The 22,965-nt window shown below is 44.1% G+C and overlaps 1 protein-coding gene across 1 annotated transcript in view; it reads right to left on the minus strand.

Moving 5' to 3' along the window:
• Positions 1-313: 313 nt before the first annotated feature.
• Positions 314-22,965, minus strand: part of EIF2B3 (eukaryotic translation initiation factor 2B subunit gamma) — a 98,908-nt gene continuing 76,256 nt past the window's right edge. Inside the window, exons 10-11 of the mRNA XM_064428702.1 lie at positions 10,943-11,046; positions 314-536 (exon numbers count right to left, since the gene is read on the minus strand). Of these exons, the coding sequence (XP_064284772.1) occupies positions 484-536; positions 10,943-11,046 (157 nt within the window). The 3' untranslated portion in view covers positions 314-483. The remainder of the gene's footprint in view (positions 537-10,942; positions 11,047-22,965) is intronic.

Here is a 22,965-nt window from a genome sequence, read left to right on the forward strand (position 1 = left end):
TGGGGAAGCTGCCGGGCTGCAAAGAGCAGCCGGCACGGCCGCTGTTCTCACTGTCTGCCCGCTGTGTTGATGAGATGCACGAGCAGCATCCTGAGCAGTTTCTCCCAGGCTCAGGGACGGTGGTGCAGGACTGCAGGGACGTGATTTACACCGCAGGGAGGGCGGCTAAGTCATTCTTTGGAGTGGGCACAGTCTGTGTGGTCCCCGCTCCCGGTTCTGCTGGAAAAGTACAGTGCGCTGGCCGGGCGCAGGGACCGATATAACCCGGCACAAACCCGCGCATCCCAATGAGGGGGGAGGGGCCCACGGACACTCCGCGCTGCAAATCCTTCTTTATTAAGACATAAATATAAAGCTGAACAGGAAAGGAGCAATGACAGGGTAAACCATGCCAGTACTGATCTGTACGGATGATCTTACGATGCTGGAACATCTGGTTCTGCTGCTGGCTTCCATAAAATCATCTTTAAAAGCTACTCGGGGTTATATCTCCATCAGCTGTTCGGTGCCCACAATGACTTCATTAACATGTTTGGCTGAAAAGAGAGAGGGAGGAAAAGAAGAGCAATTGAGTTTTGCAGCAGAACTTCGGACCTTGCATTTTTCAAATCTCCAACTTTAAAACAAATGAGAAAAGCAGATTCTGGGGAACTCAAACAGATTTGCTGAATCGTCTCTCCAACAGTATCCGACAGCATTTCTCCGACAGTATCCCACACACATGGTGAAAGCCTAAACAACTGACTAAACATCAGGAGATTTCTCTAATGAGAGTTTTCACATGTATGTGTCACTAATAAACAAGAGAGGCCCTGCGGAAGTCACAGCTGCTACTGACAGGTGTACACCTAGGTCAAGGCAAGGAACCATCAACATCTAACATGGAGATTAGACATAAAATTAAAGATCAGTAATCCACCCTGGCCCTAAAGAGCACTGTCTACCCCAAACTGCTTGGATGCTGGGGGGAAAAGGGCTGCTCAGCACCAGGGGGCCATCACTGAGGCAGTGTCAGATCCTCTCAGCAATCTCAACTCAGCCCTGGCAGCTTAAAAACAAGAATTTTTTAGTGTTTTATTTTCTTTTTTCTTTTTTTCCTTTTTTTTTGTTATTTAAACTTGACCCTCTTGTGGAGCAAATTTGTTGGAGGGGCAATTTCTGCAAGGTCTCTCCTTTGCCTGTTCCCAGGAGCTTTGCACAGCCCCAGTGGACACATTAATGTGCCAGTCCCTGCCCCAGTACTGTTAATGCACTGTACTGAAAGAACCTTCCCTTTAAAATGCAAAAGCAGCTTGTCAGGGAAGGACTGCAAATAAAGCCAAAATAATAAAAACACGCAACTGAAAGCCCAGTGCCTAAAAAACTCAAGCATGTGGCCTCAGAGCATGACACAAAGCTGGTGTGCTCAAAGTGGGTGTCCTCAGGGTACTGTGGGGGAGGTGGCGAATCTGAACTGCTCTCCAGGAGCTGGACATCTATTCAGGTAGAGCTCAGGTGATGCGTCCCATGCCCCTAGGCTCTTCATCTCAGCTCCTGCAATTAGGAACAACAATTGTCTCTGGAGCCCGGGATAAGTGTCAAGGCCTGTGAGGGGCTGGGATACACCAGTGGAGGCTCTGGTGCTTCCCACACCTTACACAGCAGTGGGGGTAGATAGCCAAGGATGATTGAAATGATGAGTTGTGTTTTATTTCCCTACCTAAAACTCCTCCCCTCAGGGGAGTGGATCTTGCAAGATTGCTGGAAAACAACAAATATGCCATCTTTGGCTAAAGGAAGAAATTCCTGGCAATTCCCAAAGTGGCTGGGCCAACATGGTGCTTCCCTTGGTTTAAAATTCAAGATGCAACCTTTGTACCATGCGAACCATTGCTCCAGTAAAGGTTTGATCAAACTCTGCTCTATAACCTTCTGCACTGCGGCAAGGTAATTTCTCACTACAACCTCAGCCCCACAACCATGTGGATCATATGCAATCTTCTCACAGCCTGAGAGACACACCACTTTCTTCAGAGACCCTTTGTGAAGGCTAAAATAAGGAGACCAAGGGGCTGCTTCTCACCTGCAGCATCAGATTGAGACATTTAGCTCTTTGCTCCGGGTATTTATTGTAAACTGGTAATTAGTCCTGGAGCTTCACATTAACATCCTGGAGCTCAATCTCCAGCATTTTGAGCAGGATGAGCAGAGGTGGATGCAATGCTCAGGAAAATGAGGGGCTGACTGTACAAGTGCCAGGTGCAAGCATGATGTAGGTAGCACCACACAACTTCTCCAGGATGGCTCTTGCCAATAGCCCCAAGTCCAGCCTTCAGCGCCTCTCTCCTCCCGTCCTGGACCCCACACAGCCTTGCCAAGGCACCTCGAATCCAACCTGCAGCATTTCTTGCTATAACATTCCTCACCCCCAACAACTTTCCCAATATATCTCAACAGGCCCTGTAGCAACTCCTGTGACTCCATTCCTGAACCTCCTCCAAGCAGACTATCTATCATGTTGATTTCTATGATGTGAATAAGACCCTGGCTACCATCCAGTGAGAGTAATTATATTATGCCTCTGCAGATTAAACATGCCTTCATCTAGGCTTATAGAGAGCCATGTCAATTTATGGTTCTATATATAGGTTATCTGTAGCAATACTTTTTAATAAGGAACTTCTTGCTTCATTTCAGACAGCATCCTCCACGGTCCTAAACGTGCAGAGCTGGGATGGGTCCTGTCACATACCTTGCTGCAGAGGTGGTACAGACTGTTTGTATTTTGCACTGACATGCATGCAGCAGCCTTATGGTGTCTTGCATTGATGAGTTCAAAATGCTTTTTGAGAATGGGTGAGTAAGAGCATTTCTGTTTTACAGATGGGGAAACTGAGGCAGCAGTGAGTTTAGGGAGCTTAAGCAGCCGAAGCTGCATGGGAAATTGGAGCCTGCATTCCCTCATCTCTCATTCCTCTGCCTGTTTCATCTCCTCCTTGATCCCTGTGGCCCAGATTCCTCAAAGTGGGCACACATGGTATGTCACTGCTACCTCAGACTCACATGAAATCACCAAACTGATTTCTTCTTGTAAAGGCTTAAAGAAAACACATGAATCTGCCTGCCTAAAATCTGCGAGAAAGTTTTTAAGCGATAAAGGGAATGGTTTTGCTAGAAACAAAGCCCCATGCCGCACCCCAAGGGGATGTGGAAGGCAGATAAGGATTCACCCTGCTTCCCTCTTCCATTCCCAAAGCCCTTCTTGAAGAGTGAAGGGAATTCAGACTCCAGTGTGTGTGCCAGAGAGCTGAGCTGTGGATAGTGTTTCATTATCAGACGTGGCTGCCAGTTGCCAGTGGCTCTGGCTGGTACCAGCAAGCTCAGTTCCCGCAGAAACTCTGCCTGAAACTCTGGGGGAGGAGGGAGAAGTACCTCACATGCTTTGCTGTTCAGCTCCCTTTCTCCTTCCCCAGCTCCCCATTACGGATTTCTTACCAGGCTGCCTTTTATCTGACACTGGCAGGGTTACAGACACATTCAGCCCACAGAGAAAGAAGACAGATTAGAGAAAGGACTTTGAGAAAGCCTTAAGAGTTGGACTCTTCAACCTTAAATCATGTTCAACTAGATCTTCTCAGATTGGGAGCATCTGGTGCTAAGCAAATCCAGAGCTGATCAACACATTCAACCTCCTGATTAGCACTTTGCTTCAACTTGCTGACGCAGCCCAGCCTGAAGTCTGCCTGGGTGCTTGAACCGAGTGTCCACGGAGACTTTACTGAGTGTAAATCAAAAACCTGTCACTCGTTATATATGCATTCCTGCTTGGGAAGACATTTGTTTACACATACTGTACACTAGCCCCTTAAAAACATACGCACAAGGCGAGCTAGAGAGCAGAGCAGCTTTTGGTGCTTGGCTAAAAACAAATTGTAATGCAAATAAACAGAGGGGCGGAAATGACTGCGCAGCCCAGCACAAACCCCAGCAGCAGGCTGGGGGCCGGGGACCCAGCGCTCCCCAGCCTTCCTGGCAGGTTCCTGCCAAGCCACTCACAGAAAGGGGATGCCGGAGCATTCCTTTAAAAGCCATGTGAAAGCATCTCCTTGTTGTTTGCTCAATTAGCCCCAGACAGATTGCTGCTGCTGCTGCTGGTGGCAACGCTGGGTTGTAAAGGAGGAGGGGAAGGAGGGGAAAGGGAGGAAAAAAAAAAGAGAGGAAAAAAAAGGGTTAGGGCCTAGGCCCAGGACCACCACGAAGTTTCAGCCCTCAGGGGCTCCAGAAAACGTTCAGTTTACTCACTCAATTACATACACTGTTTTATAAACCCTTTAAAATAAAATAGAAAACAGTCCCTGGCACAGAATTACTGCTCTATTATACAGCAGTGATGAAAGCCACTGCTGTGTATTTGCTCTCTTTAAAGCAAGAGATAGTTTAACTTAAAAAACTAGGTGGGGGGGAGGGGTGGCTGCAGAAACGCATGCACGAAAACACGCTGTGGGTGGTTCCCACCACATTCACCCAGGACAGAAAGGATCAGAGAGTGGGAGAGAAGAGCAACTTGTCTCTGCAGTGATGGTTGGCTCTGGAAAAGCAGCCAGGTTAGGGGGGGGAGAGGAACTAAAGGGGCTTAAGGGGATGGGAAGCAGCTGAAGCTTGACTTTGGGAGGCTGGAGGGTGTTTTAAATTACATGTACAGATAAAGAAGGGAAGCAGGTGATGGGGGCTGATTTGTTTGTGTTTACAGAGCAGTGGGACTTTCCAGTCAAGGCCTGTTCTCTCCTCAGCCAAGCTTTACTTACATGATCACTGGAGACCAGGGTGACCACACTGTGGCCCCAAAGGCCAGGCGTGTCTCACAATTTCTCCCAAGTGCCAGGTCAGCCCCAATGTGCAGGCATCACATGGGCCCATTGGTCCCCAGCAGCGATGATCCTCATGAGCTGAGTGTTCCAGCTGCTCCCAGGATTCCTTTATGCAGGGAATGAGGGATGTGCAGCTCACCCCGGGGGGTTGGTGGTAGCTTCAGGCAGATCAGTTCTGGCCCACAGCTGGGGCCTCCAGCCCACAGAACAAACAGGCAGCACAGATCTTACTTCTGCCTTACATCCAACAACCACCAGTTCTCAGTGCTGGTGGCCCCACGGTTCAGCTGAGGATTTTTTTCATAGTTCAGCCAGAATGAATCCTTTTGCTCTCAAACCCTTCTGGGGACTAGATGTGTCTTGAGAGTGTGAAGGTAAGAGTGATTTAGCCCAATGAGAGATGACTTTACTGTGGTTTGGAGCAGATACATTGAGGGAGTGAAGGTAGAGGACAGAGCTGTACGGGGAAGTGATCACACAGTGTCTTAGAAGAAAAGTTAGTAAAGGGAAAAGGAGACTTGGAGCTCGGGATGAGCCTAAGATAGCAAGCTCCTTGGGGAGAGGGACATGCTTGAAGTCCTCATACTGGGACAGAGTCCTAGCAAAGTGTGTGAGAAGGGACTGGATTACATCCATCAGTGCTCCCATGGGCTATCACTCCCTCACAGCAAACGCAAGCAGGGATCTCAAAGCAGCAGTCTGACTGTCCACATCTTAACTTCCTGATATGATGGCAGAGGTGCCATATTTGCCTGCAGCACTGGACACAAGTCCTCTTCCTTTCTCAGCATCCATTGGGGTGTTCTTCCTGGCTCTTTCATGTGCCTGAGCTCTACCAGAGCAGAAGTAGTTATTTTCTCTGCGTGCAGCATGTAAAAATATTTCCACAAGGTTATGAACTGCTGCCTTCTGGGTAGACTTCAATATCAGCATGCTGTGAATGTGGCAGCACATTTAACCCGCTCACTCAGGAAGCCTGAACTTCCCTGGCTGGGAATGACAGTATGCACAAGTGTGGCAGTCCCCAGCAGCAGAAGAGAGGACAAAGCATTGCTGGATGGATATTCTAAGGAAGCTTTGCGCCACTGCTCAGGCCAGAACTCATAAACCATTTTTATAAAACTTGGAAAGAAGGCTTATTAGGATTAGTTAGCAATATAGTCACTGCAACAAAAATGTCAACCATTTAAGAGATGCCTGTTTTAACTGCCAACAGTATCTTTGTCATGGGCGTTCAGTAGTTAAACTACTTTAGGGAGAAATCTTACCAATCTCTCAGTTTTGCTATAAATTCACACCATTCCTACATCACCTCCAGCTCATTTTGCACCCCCGTGCACAATATACATGTGTGCACTGTTTAGTCTGTGTCTGTTCTTCATGAGCTTTCCTAACTCCCATCTGCACAGCAGCATGCCTTCTGATCCCAACCCTGTGTCGTGCTAAGTGTTTTCAGTTCCTGAAGGCTGCACCAGGAGGTACTCAGCATCTTGCAAGAGCACATGCTTGCCCTTACTTGAATGCAGTGAGAGCATCAGAAAGTCTCTCAGCTCCTTTCTGTCCCTATCCTGTTAAATCTTGGCTCATGTGAAGCCTCCTCACAAGCAGGGAACCATTCACATGTGAAGGCTTCATAAAATGTACCTGCCTTCAGAGGATGACATTAGAGAAAAATGTGCTCTTTGGCCCTCATTAAAATAAAACAATCTTATTCTGTTTCATTGAGAAGTCCTGGGACTCCAAGCTTGGAACAGGACTTGGAAAATGATTGGAAACGGGAGCCAGTCCTTACTGGATATGTGCCTTTTTCTCTTCTTGTGAGAAACCACACAGTTTTGGCTATGTGATAAGCCTTTGAAAAAAATCTGAAGTTTGCACGTGTTCTCAGGAGGACAGCTAAAAGCTCCAGAGACTGCAGTGAGCACTCTTGACCATGGAAGTGCAGGAGGAAGGCAGGGCTTCCTCCAAGCTGGATGGACCAGTGGAGCACTTGGCACAGAATCAGAATCACACCCCTCCTATGCCCAGTATGAGCCTGCCTGGGCATGAGAGAAAGGGATAGAGTCCAACTGAAAGCAGTTAGGGAATGAATGCTAGATGAAAAAAGGAGCATGGGATTGTTAGGCAAGGGGACTGGAAATAGCAGCTATGGTCAGACCAGAGGAGGTGTCAGGTGGGTGTCTGGGAATAACCAAGTAAGAGAGAAAAACAAAAGTCTCTGTGGGAGAAAGACCAGGAGAAATACCAAAGAGAAGGCTAGGATTGGGGTGAGCCTGGTGCTGGGACAGAGCCATAGTGGAGAGCTGTGAAGCAGAGTCAGGATCAGGTAGGACACACATCTAGCTGGAGCCCCATGTCTGATGCTGGAAAAAAATATCCCTGCCCCAATGCCAACAGAGATGAAAGCAAGGGATAAGGTAGTGAATTTTATACCAATTTTGCTAGTTTTTGTTTGAATGTTTACTGCTTCTGTTCCTGGTGTTGCTTTGAAGAAAGGTTAGGCCACTTTACCTTGAAGAAGGGTTAGGCTGCTTTACCATATATGCTTGCTCCTGGCTAACTGATACCAGATGTACAACGCTCTCCCTGCTGAATCTGGCTGAGAGATTCCTTTGGGAGCTGTACTTAGTGACTCCTGTACTCATCTGACTCCTCAACTGGCCCATCACCAGCACTCCCTCTCTCTAGTCCTACTTCACTGAGCACATGCTGCTTTTGAGCTCCTTTTTAAAACCAGGTTTACCAAAAAGGCTGCAGTGTAATCTTAATAACTGTCTTCAAAACAGTGATTGAATGCTCTGTGCAATGATGTTCTTTCAGAATGCTGTCTGCCATTTCCTATTCCTCTAAGAATTACTGTCTTTTTTTTAGGTAACAACATGTTTCTCAAACTGCTACCTGGTGAGGTAGCTTTCACAAAGCCCATCTGTTAATTCTCTGCTAGCAAATTCCTTTCAGTATCAAAGAGGAAGGAAAGTGGATGCTTCCAAGGCATGGTAATAAAAGCAGTAGGAGAATAGCAGGGCTCTCAGGAGACACGGCTTGCAAATCCAGAAGTTAAATAAAACTCCGTATCTTGACTTCAACAGATACATTTAAAAATACTGTCTCTGGCCAGTGCTGTGACAGGGCAGAAGTCAACGCAGGACTGGGATGACACTGCTGACAGTTACCTGCACTCCTGTGTCTCCAGTTTTCTCTTTAGTTTGAAAGAACCAGGTTGCCTCTGATCCACCCCTGTAACCAGTGGTGGAGTGTTCCCTCTATTTAGGTGTCAAGAGATTTGCCAAGCCCATTATTAAGATGAGGTCTCCCACCATGTCCCCAGGGAGATTATCCCACAGCCTACCAGACCACATCGTTAGGAAAATGCTCCAGATAGCCAACCTAAATTGTGTTTAATTCAATCCCATTACTCCCAGCTGTACCACTTGGACCACCCTAAATATACCCGTATTATTCTGCAGAAGGAGAAGGATGAGAGCTGGTTTAAGTTACGTTTGCCTATCATTTGTGGTAGCTGTTCTCCTGCCATCCTCCTTGCATGGGACTGGAATTCATTTTATGAAAGGAGGTCAGTGCACCACTGGCTCAAAGAGCTCTTGTACCCCAAGCTGCCTGGGCAGTGTGGCCAGGACTCACATGGTAGAGCAGGGAGCATAGAGCCAGTTCTGCAATAAAGTCAGCTGTGGGATCTGCCTGGGGCTGTATAGGATGATTCAGGGATATTTCTACCTTTGATGAATCCTGGCTGATGTTCTGGAATAAGGGACTGCTATATTTTTATTTTTTTAATGTTTCTGGGAAGGTGTATGGAGTTTTGCTGAGGAGGTTTCTACTCCCAGAAACTGGAATGTGTAACTTCCAGACTAGGGTCAGCAGCCAGCAGCTACTGCTTATGTCTGCTGAAGGGTGATCAGCTTGCAAGAAAAGGTGGCTCCTACCCAAGAGAATTAGGTTTTTTCTTTACCCGGCCATGGAAGCTCAAATTTGAAGAAGGAAAAGTTACCAAACAGAAAAACACAGCCAAAGTCTTGATGGAATATGGAAACAGACTCACAGGGCCTCACCAAAAGCTTGGCACAAGATACAGGAAGTCTTGGGCAGGGGAAAGGAAGTCATGACATGATTTCACAGCGAAAAAGAGAAGACCCAGTCTACTATGGGATCAGTCAAGGTCAGAAGAGACATGCTGGGCTGGAAAGACTCCATGGTGCAGGAAGTAAGTCATGAACTTCACAGACAGATCCCAGACCACCAAGGCAAACCTGACCCCCAGCCCAAGGAAATTCTAGAATGGTTAGGAAACTGAGGCAGGAAAATGAATGGATTTACTATTTTTTCTTGCTCAGCATAATGGTGTATTTATAATCTACCTGAATATGTCTCTGCTAATGTCAATCATACATTTCTAAACAGTTTAACTAGAGGGCCCCCAGCCTCTAGTTAACCCAAGAAGTGGGTTTAAACTTTGGGGAGGGGAGCAGTACACTCTCAAGAATAGGCAAATGATCCATGGGTACAGCTCTGTTACTCTCTCTGCAAATACATCTACAGACCCTAAAAAATATTCAGACAAGGATGACAAGGACAATCAAGAACAAAGACCAGTTTTTCTACTACAATCAACCAGACTAGGATTTGCACCCTGGATCATACTTCCAAAGTGGTTATGATCAAGGTCAAAGGGTGATATTTCTGTTTGGTATCATCTACTAAAGAAATCAAATATATTCCTGTTTCCTAAAATATAGGTTAAATCTGTACCCTGTGTCCTCATAGTTCACACTGCAGGCTAACAATCAAACATGACCCAGTTCTTCTCTCCTGGTGTTTCATGCAGATGTGTAGATGCAGCCTTTAGGGACATGGTTTAATGGCAGACTTGGCAGCGTTAGGTTTATAGTCAGACTTGATAATATGAAAAGGACTTTTCCAACCTAAATGATTCTATGACAGCAGGCAATGAACCCCACAAAGGACACTGATTCAGACTGGTGTGTTGTGCAAAGCTATGAACAGACACAGCCACACAGAGACCAAGACCACAGTGAACTCACTGTGTTACCTACAGCATCAGAGACTTGCAACTGCAAGATCAATCAAAAGTTTTATGAGTCCTTTGTACTTTTAGTTTCAATTTAAGGAAAATTTGTCATTGAAGCTGACAACAGGTTGTGCTATACTACATTAAGTTCAAACCCTGCTCTGTATCAAGACACTTAGAATTGGGAATCCACCCACAAAGACAAAGCAAGCAAATAAATCCTGATCTGACTAAATAACTTCACATGAAGCCTGCAAAGGAACTCACTTTTGTCCTCGGTCTACACACTGGAGCAAGGATCTGCCAAACCCCAACCATAAATATTCATTAAAAAGCCTCTGCTTGGGATGCAGTCACTGAAACAGCCATTTCCTGCCCATTATCTCTTAGGGCAGGAAATCAACAGTTCCACTCATGCGGTTACCACCGAGCCCTCACCACGAGCACTCCCACTGGATGGCTGAACTTTGTAGAAATGAGGGCCACGTAGCTGGATCCTTTCTGAAGCCTCAAAATAGTACTTCATGGCAGTAAAGCAGATCTGAACATAGCTGCCCTGGTACTTCATATTGAGCACAGCAGGTCCTAATAAGATGCTCCACCTCAAGTTTTTGCTTGGAGCAAAGTGAATGGGAGCACACTGGCACTGTGGATTAGGAGCATCTCCAGAAAGGATGTTTGTGTGTTCAATAGATTTTACTGCTTTGCCCCTGTCACTGACAAAGATTACTAATCAAAATAATGGCTCCTTCTGCTGAGGACAACCTCAGCTGATCTAATTGTGGTCTCTGGGAAAAGACTGTCTCAGCACCCAGTCTTGTTCTTTATAAGAACAACAGAGCTTTGCTGCCAACTTCAGAGGAGAAAACCACTGAACTTATGCCAAGAAGCTGTACTTTCCATGAAAAAAAATCCTGATATTATAGGACACCCCACTGTAGAGCTGCCACAGTTTACCATCACTTCATGAAGAAATAGGAGTAAAATCTCAGGGAAAAAGTTCTGAAAATGATGACAAATGCACAGTAAATACAGCTTTTGTACTTACCTTTGGTTTCCAGCCTCTGATCACTTCCAATCAAACAGTCCTTGATGTCTGCACCCTTCTCTATCACAGCATTATGACAAATAACACTGCCCTGAAGACAGCACCTACAACATAAACACAAGCAAAGCAAGAAAATAATTTAAATGACAGATACAAAAAAAAGGTATCCACTGGAATATCTAATGACCCTGTAAGTAGGTTCAGTTCAGCTCCTTTCTCAAAAACTCCATTCTTCTCTTGATCCTCATACCCAGTTGCTGGAAAAATTTAAATGCCAGGTGTCAGATTGGCTTTGCAAAAAAGAGTTTTGCAGTTTTACCTCCTGTTAGAACAGCTTTCCTCTACATTTCCTCAACAGAATAAACACTTAACTGAATAAATAAAGACTTGGGACCTGGATCAAGTCTTGTATTTTCCACAGACAGTCTGGGTAACTGCAGGGGTGGCTTCTCTGTTCAGCTCCCCAGCTAAAAACAGGAGCAGCAGCACAGTCTTTCTCTGCAAATTTTGCTGAGCAGTTTTATGCATTCTAACTTGCCAGGCACTAAGAAAAGGTGGAGAGAAGGGGCAGATCAATAGCTCAGCTGGTTGGCTTTGTTCATGTTACATTCAAGCACCCAAACATAATTATTCTGCAGTACTAAACCAATGAAACCCACACTAGACCTACACTACTTGCCTTGGGTATCTTCATGTTCACGTTGCCTTTGACACCACTAGTCTGAAATACTACACAGGATGGAATTTTAACAAAAGCCACCTTATTCCAAAATGTATTTGAATCTGTAATAATCAGCTGTCAAATCTGCCAATCCCACTGTCCAGAGAGGAAAGGAGTTCAGAGTCCAACTGCTGGGTTTCTAACTCCTCTGCTGAGAGTTTCTGAGTTAGTGATTTCTCTGAGCCCCTTCTTCCAGTAAGCTGGAACTTGTCAATCTTAACTAGTGTCTGTGATGTGTCCTGAAATGCTACTCCCTCAGCACGATGCGTCACGTTAAATAGCATTAAATGGAATTTCTTTCAAAGCTACAGAGAAGAAAATAGCTGTGAATCAAATTATTTCTTTACTTATTTTCACATGTGCAAAGGTAGACAGGAGTCATTGAAGGACAGAAAACGCAGCTAAGATGTATTTAAAAATACTGACACTCATCAAAAGCAGCTGATTGGGAAGAGGGTATAAATGAGATCTATAACCCTGGAGAGATGCAGGTAATCTACTCCCCCTAGATAACCCAATACTAATCCTACTGTGAACCACAGCATCTCATATTGCTTCCCAGTATTTCTGTCAATATTAATTACAGTAACTGTGAATATTATCAGTCCGACATCTCTGCCAAAACCAGAAGTTTTTGGCTTCAATGACCTTCTGCACAGTGAGTTGCACAGTTTAATGACCTGCAGCCATTCCCCACCTTGGTTATGGGCACCACCACTACTCCCTGCACTGGTGAAGCATGGCTGTGGTGAACCATCAAGCTGGCTCGTGGACAGAACTGTTAGCCTGGAGTCTGAATTAACAGAGGAGTTTTGGTATCAGGTCAAAGCCCTGAGCCTCAATTCTGTATTGAATGGAGCACTAGTCAGCTGAGGTCCTCAGAAGTGTGAAACATCGATCCTCACTCCAGACCGCTGATCCCAAAATTAATTCATAGTATTTTCCTGCTCACACAACACTATTATCTAGAACAAAGAATTTATCATTAAACATATTACAATTCTGTTGCTTGTGTGAGTCAGAGCAGAAACCATCTGCCCCACAAAACCACCATTAATTCTGCAGGAGTAAAAGCAATAAAACTGGACCTCAGTTGCAGTGGTTCACAGTTACAACCCCCTGTGAACAGACTGTCCCCTCTGAACAATTATTCTTTTAACTCACTTAAACTCCCCCTCTGCTGACCTATAAGGAGGCAATGCGAGCAATTATTCTACAAGCAACCAGCTCAGGTTGCTTTGGCAAGGTTTTTACTAACATGTTAATAAGATAAAAAGCGGCAAAGATACACAGCAGACCCCTGCCTGTCTTTGCTCTCACACTGTCACGATCTGCTTCCTTTCCAATAGCCTCGTGTGCCCGCACTGCAGCTCAGGCCATCGTCCTGCGCAACAGCAGCTGCTGAGAGCAAGAGCAATTTGGCATTTATGCCAGGCTAGGGAAGGGATCACTGGAAGCAGGACTGCCCACTGCTGCCATCCTGACTTAGCTTTCAACAGAACTAGTGAAGGGAATGGGAGAAGTTGCTCATTTCCCACTGAAATGGCTCCTATCCAAAACGTGCACTCCAGCATACCTCCTCCTCCGTTGCTTTGAGCCAGTCAGATGAAAGCTTTCCCCTGCAAACTTTCAGGTTCCCACCATCTATCACCTCTCCTGAGCATGAGAGCAGCTGTGAGTGCACTACACCTCTCAGCTTTATCCCCAGGCAGGAGAATATTCCCCCAAAGAGAGGGGATTTAAGCTGTCGGTCTGGAGCTCAGGCTGGAGAATACTGCATGTGTGTTCAGAGCCTACTTGAGCACTGGCTTTCAACTCCCCGAGAAAGAATAGCATTGTAACCAAGAAACTGCTGATGACATTAACATCAAAGATAATGGGGGTTCTTGCCAAACCATTTTTTGGGAGGGACAGGCCAGGGAACCAAGATGAACTTGTCTGTGCCAGGTGCTTGCAAATCAACCCTTCCCTGGTGCCAGGGTAAAACAAAACCCAAGAACTCCACCACCCCAGGAGTTTCTTAAAACTTATAAACCCAACCAACTGCAGAAGTTTTAAAGCCATACTCAATGCTCAGATTACCCCAATCACACAAACCAGCAGCAAATCCGGCTTTTATTGCTCAAGTGGAACAAAACTTCAAGAGATAAAAACACAATTTGTGGGTGTTCCCTTCACCCGCTGACAGATGTAACACAGCCATTTTGAAACCACTTGTAAATGCCTTTTTTCTTAAAAAAAAAAAAGTTATAAAGCCTGCCAAGAGAAGTATTTTGTGTGTTTATTTAATTTTTACTATTTTTTTCAAGTTGAAGAGTAAGGAATAAACTTTTATTCTCTTACAGGGTAAATATCAGATCTCAGGGCACTGCTGTAGTCTCCTTGGCTAAACTGCCACCACAGTTCCTGCCTTCCATAACAATTAGGTGCTATTAGCCCTCAAAGGTGCTCTGACAGCACCCAGCTTCATCAGCTCTGGTGTGTGTGTGCATATGCACACATTGATGTACTGCTTTATAATGCAAACCATATTTATTTTTTCCCCTGAAAACGTAGTATATTTTTAAACTTTTCAGCACGGTGAAAACGGATATCTCCTGACCTTAAAATCCAAAGAGCATGTTCAAACCCACAAGAGGAACTAATTTGGGGCATTTGATTTACGGCTGAAATTTCAATTTGAATTTGTTTTAAGTGTAATCACAAACTGAAAGTCTGGCAGCTGGGTGTTTTTCAGAAAATAAATAAAAATATTCAGTGTACATCTGCATTCTAGAGAGAGCATTTTACAAGCCTAGTCCTGTAGTGGGAACAGATGTAGCTAAAGCATTAATTTGTTCTACAGGTACAACGTGTAAATGGGAGCATATGAGAGAGTGTGTGCCTACGTCTGTGTCTGTGTGTTTGCTACGTGCCTGCATCTGAGAGACAGAGCCCGACTTTGGGGTGGGTTTTTTTGAAAGTGAGAGAACAAGAGCAAAAGGAGTAGTGGCCAAGGAGGCATGGGGGGATTACAAGGATTTAGGTCTTTAAACTGCAGACCACCTAACAAGATCACTCTGAAATGCCACTAATTTCAGTTAAGGCCACAGACCTCCCTTCCTCTGCCCTCCCTCTCTCCCCCATTGTAAACAACTAATCCCAGCAGAAAACAACAGAGAGCAAAATGTACACACATTCTGCAACATTCCAGGTCCTTCTTTATCTTTTATTTATTTTTCTAAAAGGTCAGCGTATGTATGGAGGGAGGGGGGAGGGGAAGAAAGCCAAAAAAACCTCAAGTCCATCTCTTGTGTGGGCTTGAAGGAAGCGGGGAGAAAGCAAAGTCCAAGAGCACACAATATGGAGCTTTTATAGCACAGCAATTCCTGGACTTGGCTTACTTTCCCCTCCCTCTATTTGTGGCAAAGTCGCATAGCTTTAAACCAAAGGACAGGGTGGTCGATTACATCTGAAAGAAATGTAAAGAATTGGGAAAGAATTCCATCTCCTGTCGAAATTATAAATAAGGAAGTATTAATCCCAGAGACAGGCTGATTTATGCAGCCATGGAACTGCTGACTTTCAGCCTGAGTATCGGTCTATAAATCAAACTCTTAAATCAAGTGTGTCAATCGCTGCAGCACTGTGATACTGAGGCAAAGCAAGGCACCCACCACTGAAAGCAGGAAGATTGCCAGGGGACTGAGGTGCCGTACCCTTCTTAATTTTCTGAAGTGTAAATCTGAGATCAAACATCCTTTGGGGGAACGGGAAATCAAAATACGCAGTGCTCAGCACACCGGGAGCAGGCAGCAGGAGTCCAAGACACAACCCCCTAATTACAGGCTACCCACTGATTATTTAGGACTCTGTGATTAAAGTGATGAACGCTCCTGGGAGAAAGGGGCTTAAGTAACTGAGGTCAAGACCTCAACTGCAGCTCTCGCCCTGGTTGTGCAAGCTTAGGAAGGTATGAATGTCACAGGTTTGCCTTACAGCAAATCTCCTGAAATGCCAATGGAAGTTATCCAGGCCTGGTACTTTAATCCAATTGTGCCAAAACCCCGACATAATCTCTGTTGGGCAGCAAAGCAAATGAGGTGTCTATAATGCAATGCTTAAAACTGTAGACTCACAAGAAAGAAAGCCTGGAGCACAAAGCCTAGGACAGCCTGTTGGTACCGCTCTGCCGTGCCAAGCACTCGGGTCTCGTGCGCCTCCAGATGAGCTATGAGAGACTGACACGGGAGTTAAAAGCAAAGGGTGACATGCCTCAGCAGCTACTTTGCTGACTGAGGGGTAACAGATGTGAATTCCCCTGGGAGCAACATCCCCTTCTGCCCTGACCAAGGAGATAACAGCCACCACAGGCACCTTAACAACTCTAAGACGTGGCAAGGAGTCAGGGAGAGTTCTAAAACCTACCAGCAACCTCTGAAGGAATCCCCTGCCAGCTAGTGAGCTGGTGGCTGGGACTCATGATCACAGGGGTGAGGCACAAAGACCATGGAAAAAGCGGGGAGAGGCAAAACCATTATTAGGGAGCTTGGGAACCTGAAATATTGCCTTTGCCAACATGCTTTACACACCAACATATTTTTACACCAACACACTTTTACACACAAACACAAGAACTCTGGGCACTCTCACGTTATACATTCAAGTAAATACCAAAGCCTACAATAGATGCCAGCAGTACGTGCTATAATTTATAGATATATTTCAAAGCAAGCATTCGTAAGTGAATTTGGCCTTTGATCTCCTGTTTTTCCCCTTGGGGGTAACAAAATCATTCTACCCCTCTAAATTCTTCGCCCGTCTCTGAGGGTGTTTTCACTAAGGAACTTGTTTCATGTCTATTTTCTAGCCAAGCTCATCACTGTGGTATGGCTCCTTTACACTTCTTCCGCACACCCTAAACATTTTGCATTACATATTGCATATACTTGCCAGCACTCGTATTTTCCAGTGAAAGTTCAACTGACCTTAAAGGATTGCCTCAAACATACCTTAATGTGTTTTATTAAGTGAAACTTTGGGTGCGGGGGGAGGTCGCCAGGAAGGTCATGCCTCACCTCCGAAACTTCAGTCACATCCAGCTGATCTTGGAACAAACAAATTGGTGGCCTTTTATGTAGCTGCAAGCTCAGGGCTGCACACTTCAGCAAAAGTATGCTGCAAGGAGTTTACACTGGGAAACCCCACACACAGGAAAAGGGACCACCCTCTGGATTTCTCTTTTGCAGAGTGGGAGGTGTAGGCCAGGTCCTACACGATTTTACAGACACTTCACTGATGGCCAGGAAAAGCAACTTGTGTCTGTGTGAAGGAAACAAAGCAGGAAAATTACATGTTCACTACCACCCCTAGGATTGCCTCACTTTCCCACCAACTCACACAGAATGAACCAAGTAACAGGCACAATAAAAGGACACCTTCTCTGGGATTTTTGCAGCACAGTTCTGGGTTGAGAGCTATGGCTCTTCATAAGACATTATTGGCTAAATCAGTTTCCATATCATGTGAGCTAGGTTGACATGGAAAAGGTTTTTGTAAATGTCACCCTTAGAACTGAACCTGGCTTCTTAGATCCAAGATGAACTTGTTCAACCCTTGTCTCCTCAGGAACTTAAGAGGCACAATGTGACAATTTCTTCATCTTCCACACCCAGGTGGGAGAAGATTTTAAAGAGCATCAGAGACATTCACACCCAGATTTCCACCAAAATCCAACAGCAATCAGCTCTTTGAAAAATCTCCATACTCTTCGATTAGACCCATGTGGTTAGCAGGAGACAGAAGCTTATTTACAGCTCTGAAGTCAGACATAACCCTGTCCCCCTGAAGAAGCAAATCAGCAGAATGAGAGGAGATATTTCAAAATGCCACTTTTCAGGGCTCATCTCTGCTTTAAGTTCAACATTTGATGTACAAGATGTTTGGAAAACTGGGACGAGTTCCCTGCACTATCAGGGAAACATCTGTATCTGAGATTAAAGAACAGGTGATTTATTTAAGACAGATTGATGTACCAGGAAGCTGGCCAGAAGAAAATTTTTTTTGAGGAGCTGTTAGTAATAATGTTTCAGACACTCACAAGATAACAGGTATTATATGAGAAATTTCCTCAATACATTAGATACAGTAGAATCTTCAGTTGAAAGTAATTGAAAACCAGTTCTGCAAGTAGCTCCAGTACTTCCTACTTTGCACTTTCTTCCTCAATTTATCTTCCTGAAAGGAAACTCTGCTGGCCAGAGGTTGTGTCTATTCAGTATCTTACATAGCATGTGCAGTGAATTAAATAGTAGAATGAAAATTGTAATTCCTGACCAAAATGTACACAGTTTAAAACCAAGAGGTGTGACAGAAAGGACAGAACTGCTATATAATCAAGAGAAATAAGACCCCTTTTTACAGGCAGGGATTACAATACATATAGTTTATGAATTATATGTTATAGTTGAATGAATTTAAATTTTATCCATATCCATTATACAGTTTATCTGTATATTTAAGATGAGCATGTGCTTTTTTTGAATGAAGCTCTCACTTTTCATCTATTTTCTGCGATATCTATTCTAAACTTCTCCTTCTTTCTAGGGAAGCAGGGAGCCAATTGGCAGTGTGAGATAAAAGTGTCCAGGAGACAAGAGCCATCCTAAAAAATGGTTCAAGACGCAAAATGCTTGGGAATCTCAGCATAAGTGGACCTTTATTTTCAGCTTTGCAAGTGATGGTGCTGGAAACAACTTCACCTCTTAATTCTTTTTCATGAGGTTATGTACTGTAAAATATGTTGCCTTGGCAATAGGATCATTTCTTTGTACTGCCACTGTCCAAGAGGACAAAGACTACTTATGCACTGAACCCCTACAAAGACTCAATTCCACCCTGGTTTTAATTAGAACTTGCTTCAAACCACTGACTGTTTCTATGTCAGGTGCTGATTTGGCACTATTGAGGAAACAACCAATAAACTTCACAATCAATCTGCAGTTAGTAGTCAATCCAGCTTGCCTTGCTTGTTGTTTTCTTCCTTTGTACGTTTTCTCATACAAAGTAGCAATAAATTGAAGACATGTGGTAAACTAGAGTAGCCTTAACCAGTCACATGTGGTCTCTCTCCAGTCCCTTCACTGAGCAGAATTACAATATCTGTCCATCTACTTTCATACAGGTAGCCAGAACACCTTTAACAAAATCCAGTGCATAACTTACTGTCTTCACATGACTGAAGAAGGACAATGCCAGTTTTGGCTGATAAAACATTTTCGGTGCCAGTTCTTTCTTCACATATCTGGGTACTTTAGCCCTTCATACTAATTATTATTCCAGCCTATTCCTTCTGCCCAGGGAGTCAGAACCCCAAGGTTTACCACATCTTCCTGTGGGACTCTTCTAACTTTCCCTCTGTCCTCAACACTCACATCACCTCCCTGCAGTTTGTAACTGGAAGCCTTTGGTGCCACCTCCCTTGCATTCCAAGTTTCCTGATGCTGCAGCACTTTGCAATTTGCTGGCATTACAGTGCAGTCTGACCCAAAACATATCTGTCTTTTTAACCCCTTCCCTTTCCAAAAGGTGACCTTAGCTGTGTGCCACATGGGGAACTTCAGCAGTTCAGTTCTTTAGGGTAGAATGTTTGTATGTGGTTCCAACAACATGCTGCAAACTTTACAAGCAAAGATATAAGGCTATTGTTCAGTAATTCCTACCCCTGCACAAACTCAGTAACCTCAGTCACACCTGCAGCCCTACTCATACAGTTCCTGAACAAAATGCCCACTGCATCAAGGCTAACTGGCAACTATCTGCTGCAAACTCCTTTCTGGAGGGAACTCTCTCCTCTTCCCATTGCTAATCCTGGTTTGGGATACAGTTTTTCTGGTAAAATTACAGGTGAGACAGGTTTAGCTTCCTTGGTTTCTTTGTGAAGATCTGGTACTTTTTGCTGTGGAGGTGAAATCTAGAAGCAAATCTTGTGCCATTTGCTCTCTCTGATAATCAGAGCAGCCTATTTATGATCTCCATAAAAACATCCTTTGAAGCAGAATGCTTTCCTGTATTTCCACGAAAAAAGAAAAGCAGCAAAATACTTCATTTCAGACTATATCTACCACAGAGTCCTTATGGTACTGACTACCACCATGTCAACAGGACCTTTTCAAAGCGTGGCTTACAGCAGACTCAGTATTTATCCGAGCTTTTCACTCTTGCCTTCTCAACTAACCTCCAAGTAGTCCAAAGACCAGATTTTTTTCCCTACTAAACAGTCCCTTCCCCTGAATCTTTACCAGGGAAACATTAATTTTCCAAAACCAAGGAAAAAGGATATAATGTGCACATAAAATGGCCAAGCTCCTTCCTGTAAGTGTATACACTGGGATCGTTTTACTAACAAACAAGAGATTTCGAAATATTTATCAGGGGATGGAATAAAGGATTCAACATGTTTTTCCTGTTAATATTATTTGTAATGCTCAGAACACTTCAGCACAAGGTCCTGTGTGACCAGAGCAATTAAATGTTCCTGCTGCCAGAAGGTAGCAAACTATGTAAAACAACAAGACTGGTAAAAATAAGGCCAGTGTTTGATAAAAACCAACAAACCAACTGCTAAAACAAAAGCCAGAACAAGAACCTGAAACTAAATTAATCCATCCATACCTAGGTCTCATTTCAAAACACCTAACTGTGCCTAAGTCTACCAAATGAAACAACATTATAGAACCATAGAATAATGTGGGGTGGAAGGGACCTTTAAAGGCTATGTAGTCCACGCTCCCTTAAATGAGCAGGGACATCTTCAGTTAGACCAGGTTGATCAGGACCCCATTCAGCCTGGCCTTGAACATTTCCAGGGATGGGGCAGTCCCAGCTTCTCTGGGCAACTTGTGCCAATGCCTCAAAACCCTTACAGTAAGCAATTTCTTCCTTATATCTAGTGTAACTCTATCTTTTAGTTTAAAGCCATTAGCCCTTCAGGCTGGGCTGAAGTTTGTAACCATCAATCTTACAAGCCCCCTTTAAGTTCTGAGAGGCCACAATGAGGTGTCCCTGCAGCCTTCTCTTCTGACCAACCCCAACTCTTTCAGTCTTCACAGGAGAAGTGCTCCAGCCCTCTGATCAGTATTATGTCTGATCATGTGTATTATGGTCCATAAAGTTGAGAGGTGTGGGAAGAGACACTGACAGTGAAGAATGAGGCAAAAAAAGTGGTTGAGTACTTCAGCCTTCTCCTCATCTGCTCCAGCCTGCCAGCCATGCTTATCAGGAGTTAAACCTACCAGGCATTACTTTTCATTTGTAAATGGCACAATCCCCTGGGCAACCAAGCTCAGCCAGGCCTGTGGGTGTTACATGCTGTCCCTTTGCAAGAGAGCTACAATGAGGGGACTCCTGCACCAAAGATGCAGCAATCCAGGGACCCTCTTGTGCTCTTCTACCCCTGAGGAAAACAGAGCAAAGAGAAGGGACAGTCCTGAGCCACGACAGGGACTAAGGACACACACAGCTACTGCAGGAACATCCACACAGACAAAGCTTTCAAGCAACCTGCGATTTTAGCTTGATTAGTAGATTTTCTGCAACTATGTAACTCAGTGCAGTCATTTGTCACTGAGCTCTAGGGAGCCATCCAGAGGGAAAAAAAGAAGTGTTTTGCCACTGCAGCCTGTCACCTGGGCAGCCAGCATCTCTCAGCACTTGTGCTGTTGTATAAATTACATCCCTCCCAGCTTGGTCAAGTATGTCCATCATTCAGCACATATGTAATCTTTGCTATTTTATTGTCTCATTGATGGAAGAATTAGCTGCACAGTGGGAAACACGTTAAGAAAGGACTACCAATTATTTTGCCCTGTTACTAACTTCTTTAATCCCCTGTAATCTCTTCTAAGGGGGATTCATATCTACTCAAATCACTTCACAGGAGACATATATAATGTAACAGAAGCCCTACACACCAAAGCAAACAAACCCAGCTTCTGGTACTCCAGAGTATCAAACGCACCAGCCATTGCTGGAGGACAGATCATAATTTGCAAACAGTATGCAATGGACTGTCCAAACTAACCCCAGTTACTTGATCCATTCACCTGGGAAAGTTATCATCACCTAGGCCATGACCTCTGTTCCTCCAATAATGAGGCAACCACTGCCTAATAAGAGATACCTGGTTTTGTTCTAAGCACTTTGTGGTGTTCCCACCTACACAGCAAGAACTTAATTATTTCATAAGCTGGTATTAAATACCAGCTGTGAGGCTATTCAGAAAAAAAAAGCTTTTTTTCTGATTTGGAGATATAATTTGTGATCTTGATCCTGCAGCAATTATGGCACAGGATCCTCAATCACATTATAGGACAACTACCAAGAGATAAACATTTTTAATTTTGTTTTTGGTGAGTTTTGTTTGTTTGCTTGTTTTGCTTTTTCGATATTGATATAGTGAACTGAAGCTGCTGATCACTTTTTTAACTGAGATAGGAAAAAAAAAAAAGATTCAACCCAGAGAAGCTAGAGGTCATGGAAGAGGCAAGGGAAATACCAAGGCAGTGCCATGTAGCTCTTGATAAATGAACTTATAATACAGAGCAATTTTTGCATTTGGTTGTCACCAGTATCCCAACTTTAAAAGAAAAAAATTATATGATCTTTTTTTCTTCTGAGTTATTGATACACCTTTGTCCTTTCTATAATGAGTGTCCTACTGCAGTCTTCTCAGCTCTTCCTTCAAGCTGTTGTTACTGCAATGAACACTCCTGAGAATGGCCTTCAGTTACCACTCACATTTGACTTGGGTATTATTATAGTAGACCATTAGTCTGGTTGAGCTGCTCATATCAGCATAAAAATGTATATTCTTTAAATGACACAGTTTTTGTCACTTCTCAATGCAATTTCAGAAGTTTCTAATATACAATACCTTAGTTGGCAAAACTGCCTTACTTGTAGGACATCTGCTGTGCAATATAAAAAATGAATTAGATCTGTCAAGGCACTTTATTATGCTCTTTTTGACCCCTATCAGCTAACACATACTGACTTGCCAATTAAAGATGAAGACATTTTCTGAAGTTGTGATTAGATAAAGCCTGAGCTGTTTTAGAGACACCTGGGAGAAGAGGTGCTTAGAGTTGTCCACTGTGGACACTTTAAAGCAAAACCACATATAATTTATCCACCTGTTGCAAACGGATCCATCAACAGGATGATTAGCATTTTAACAAAAATCCATCAGATTTAACCAAAGTAATGAAAGAGATTCAAAATACATTAAAAATACATAGAAATCCTTCACTGGAAGCAAGGCTTC

Source organism: Passer domesticus, chromosome 7 (assembly GCF_036417665.1).
Source record: "Passer domesticus isolate bPasDom1 chromosome 7, bPasDom1.hap1, whole genome shotgun sequence".
NCBI lineage: Eukaryota > Metazoa > Chordata > Aves > Passeriformes > Passeridae > Passer > Passer domesticus.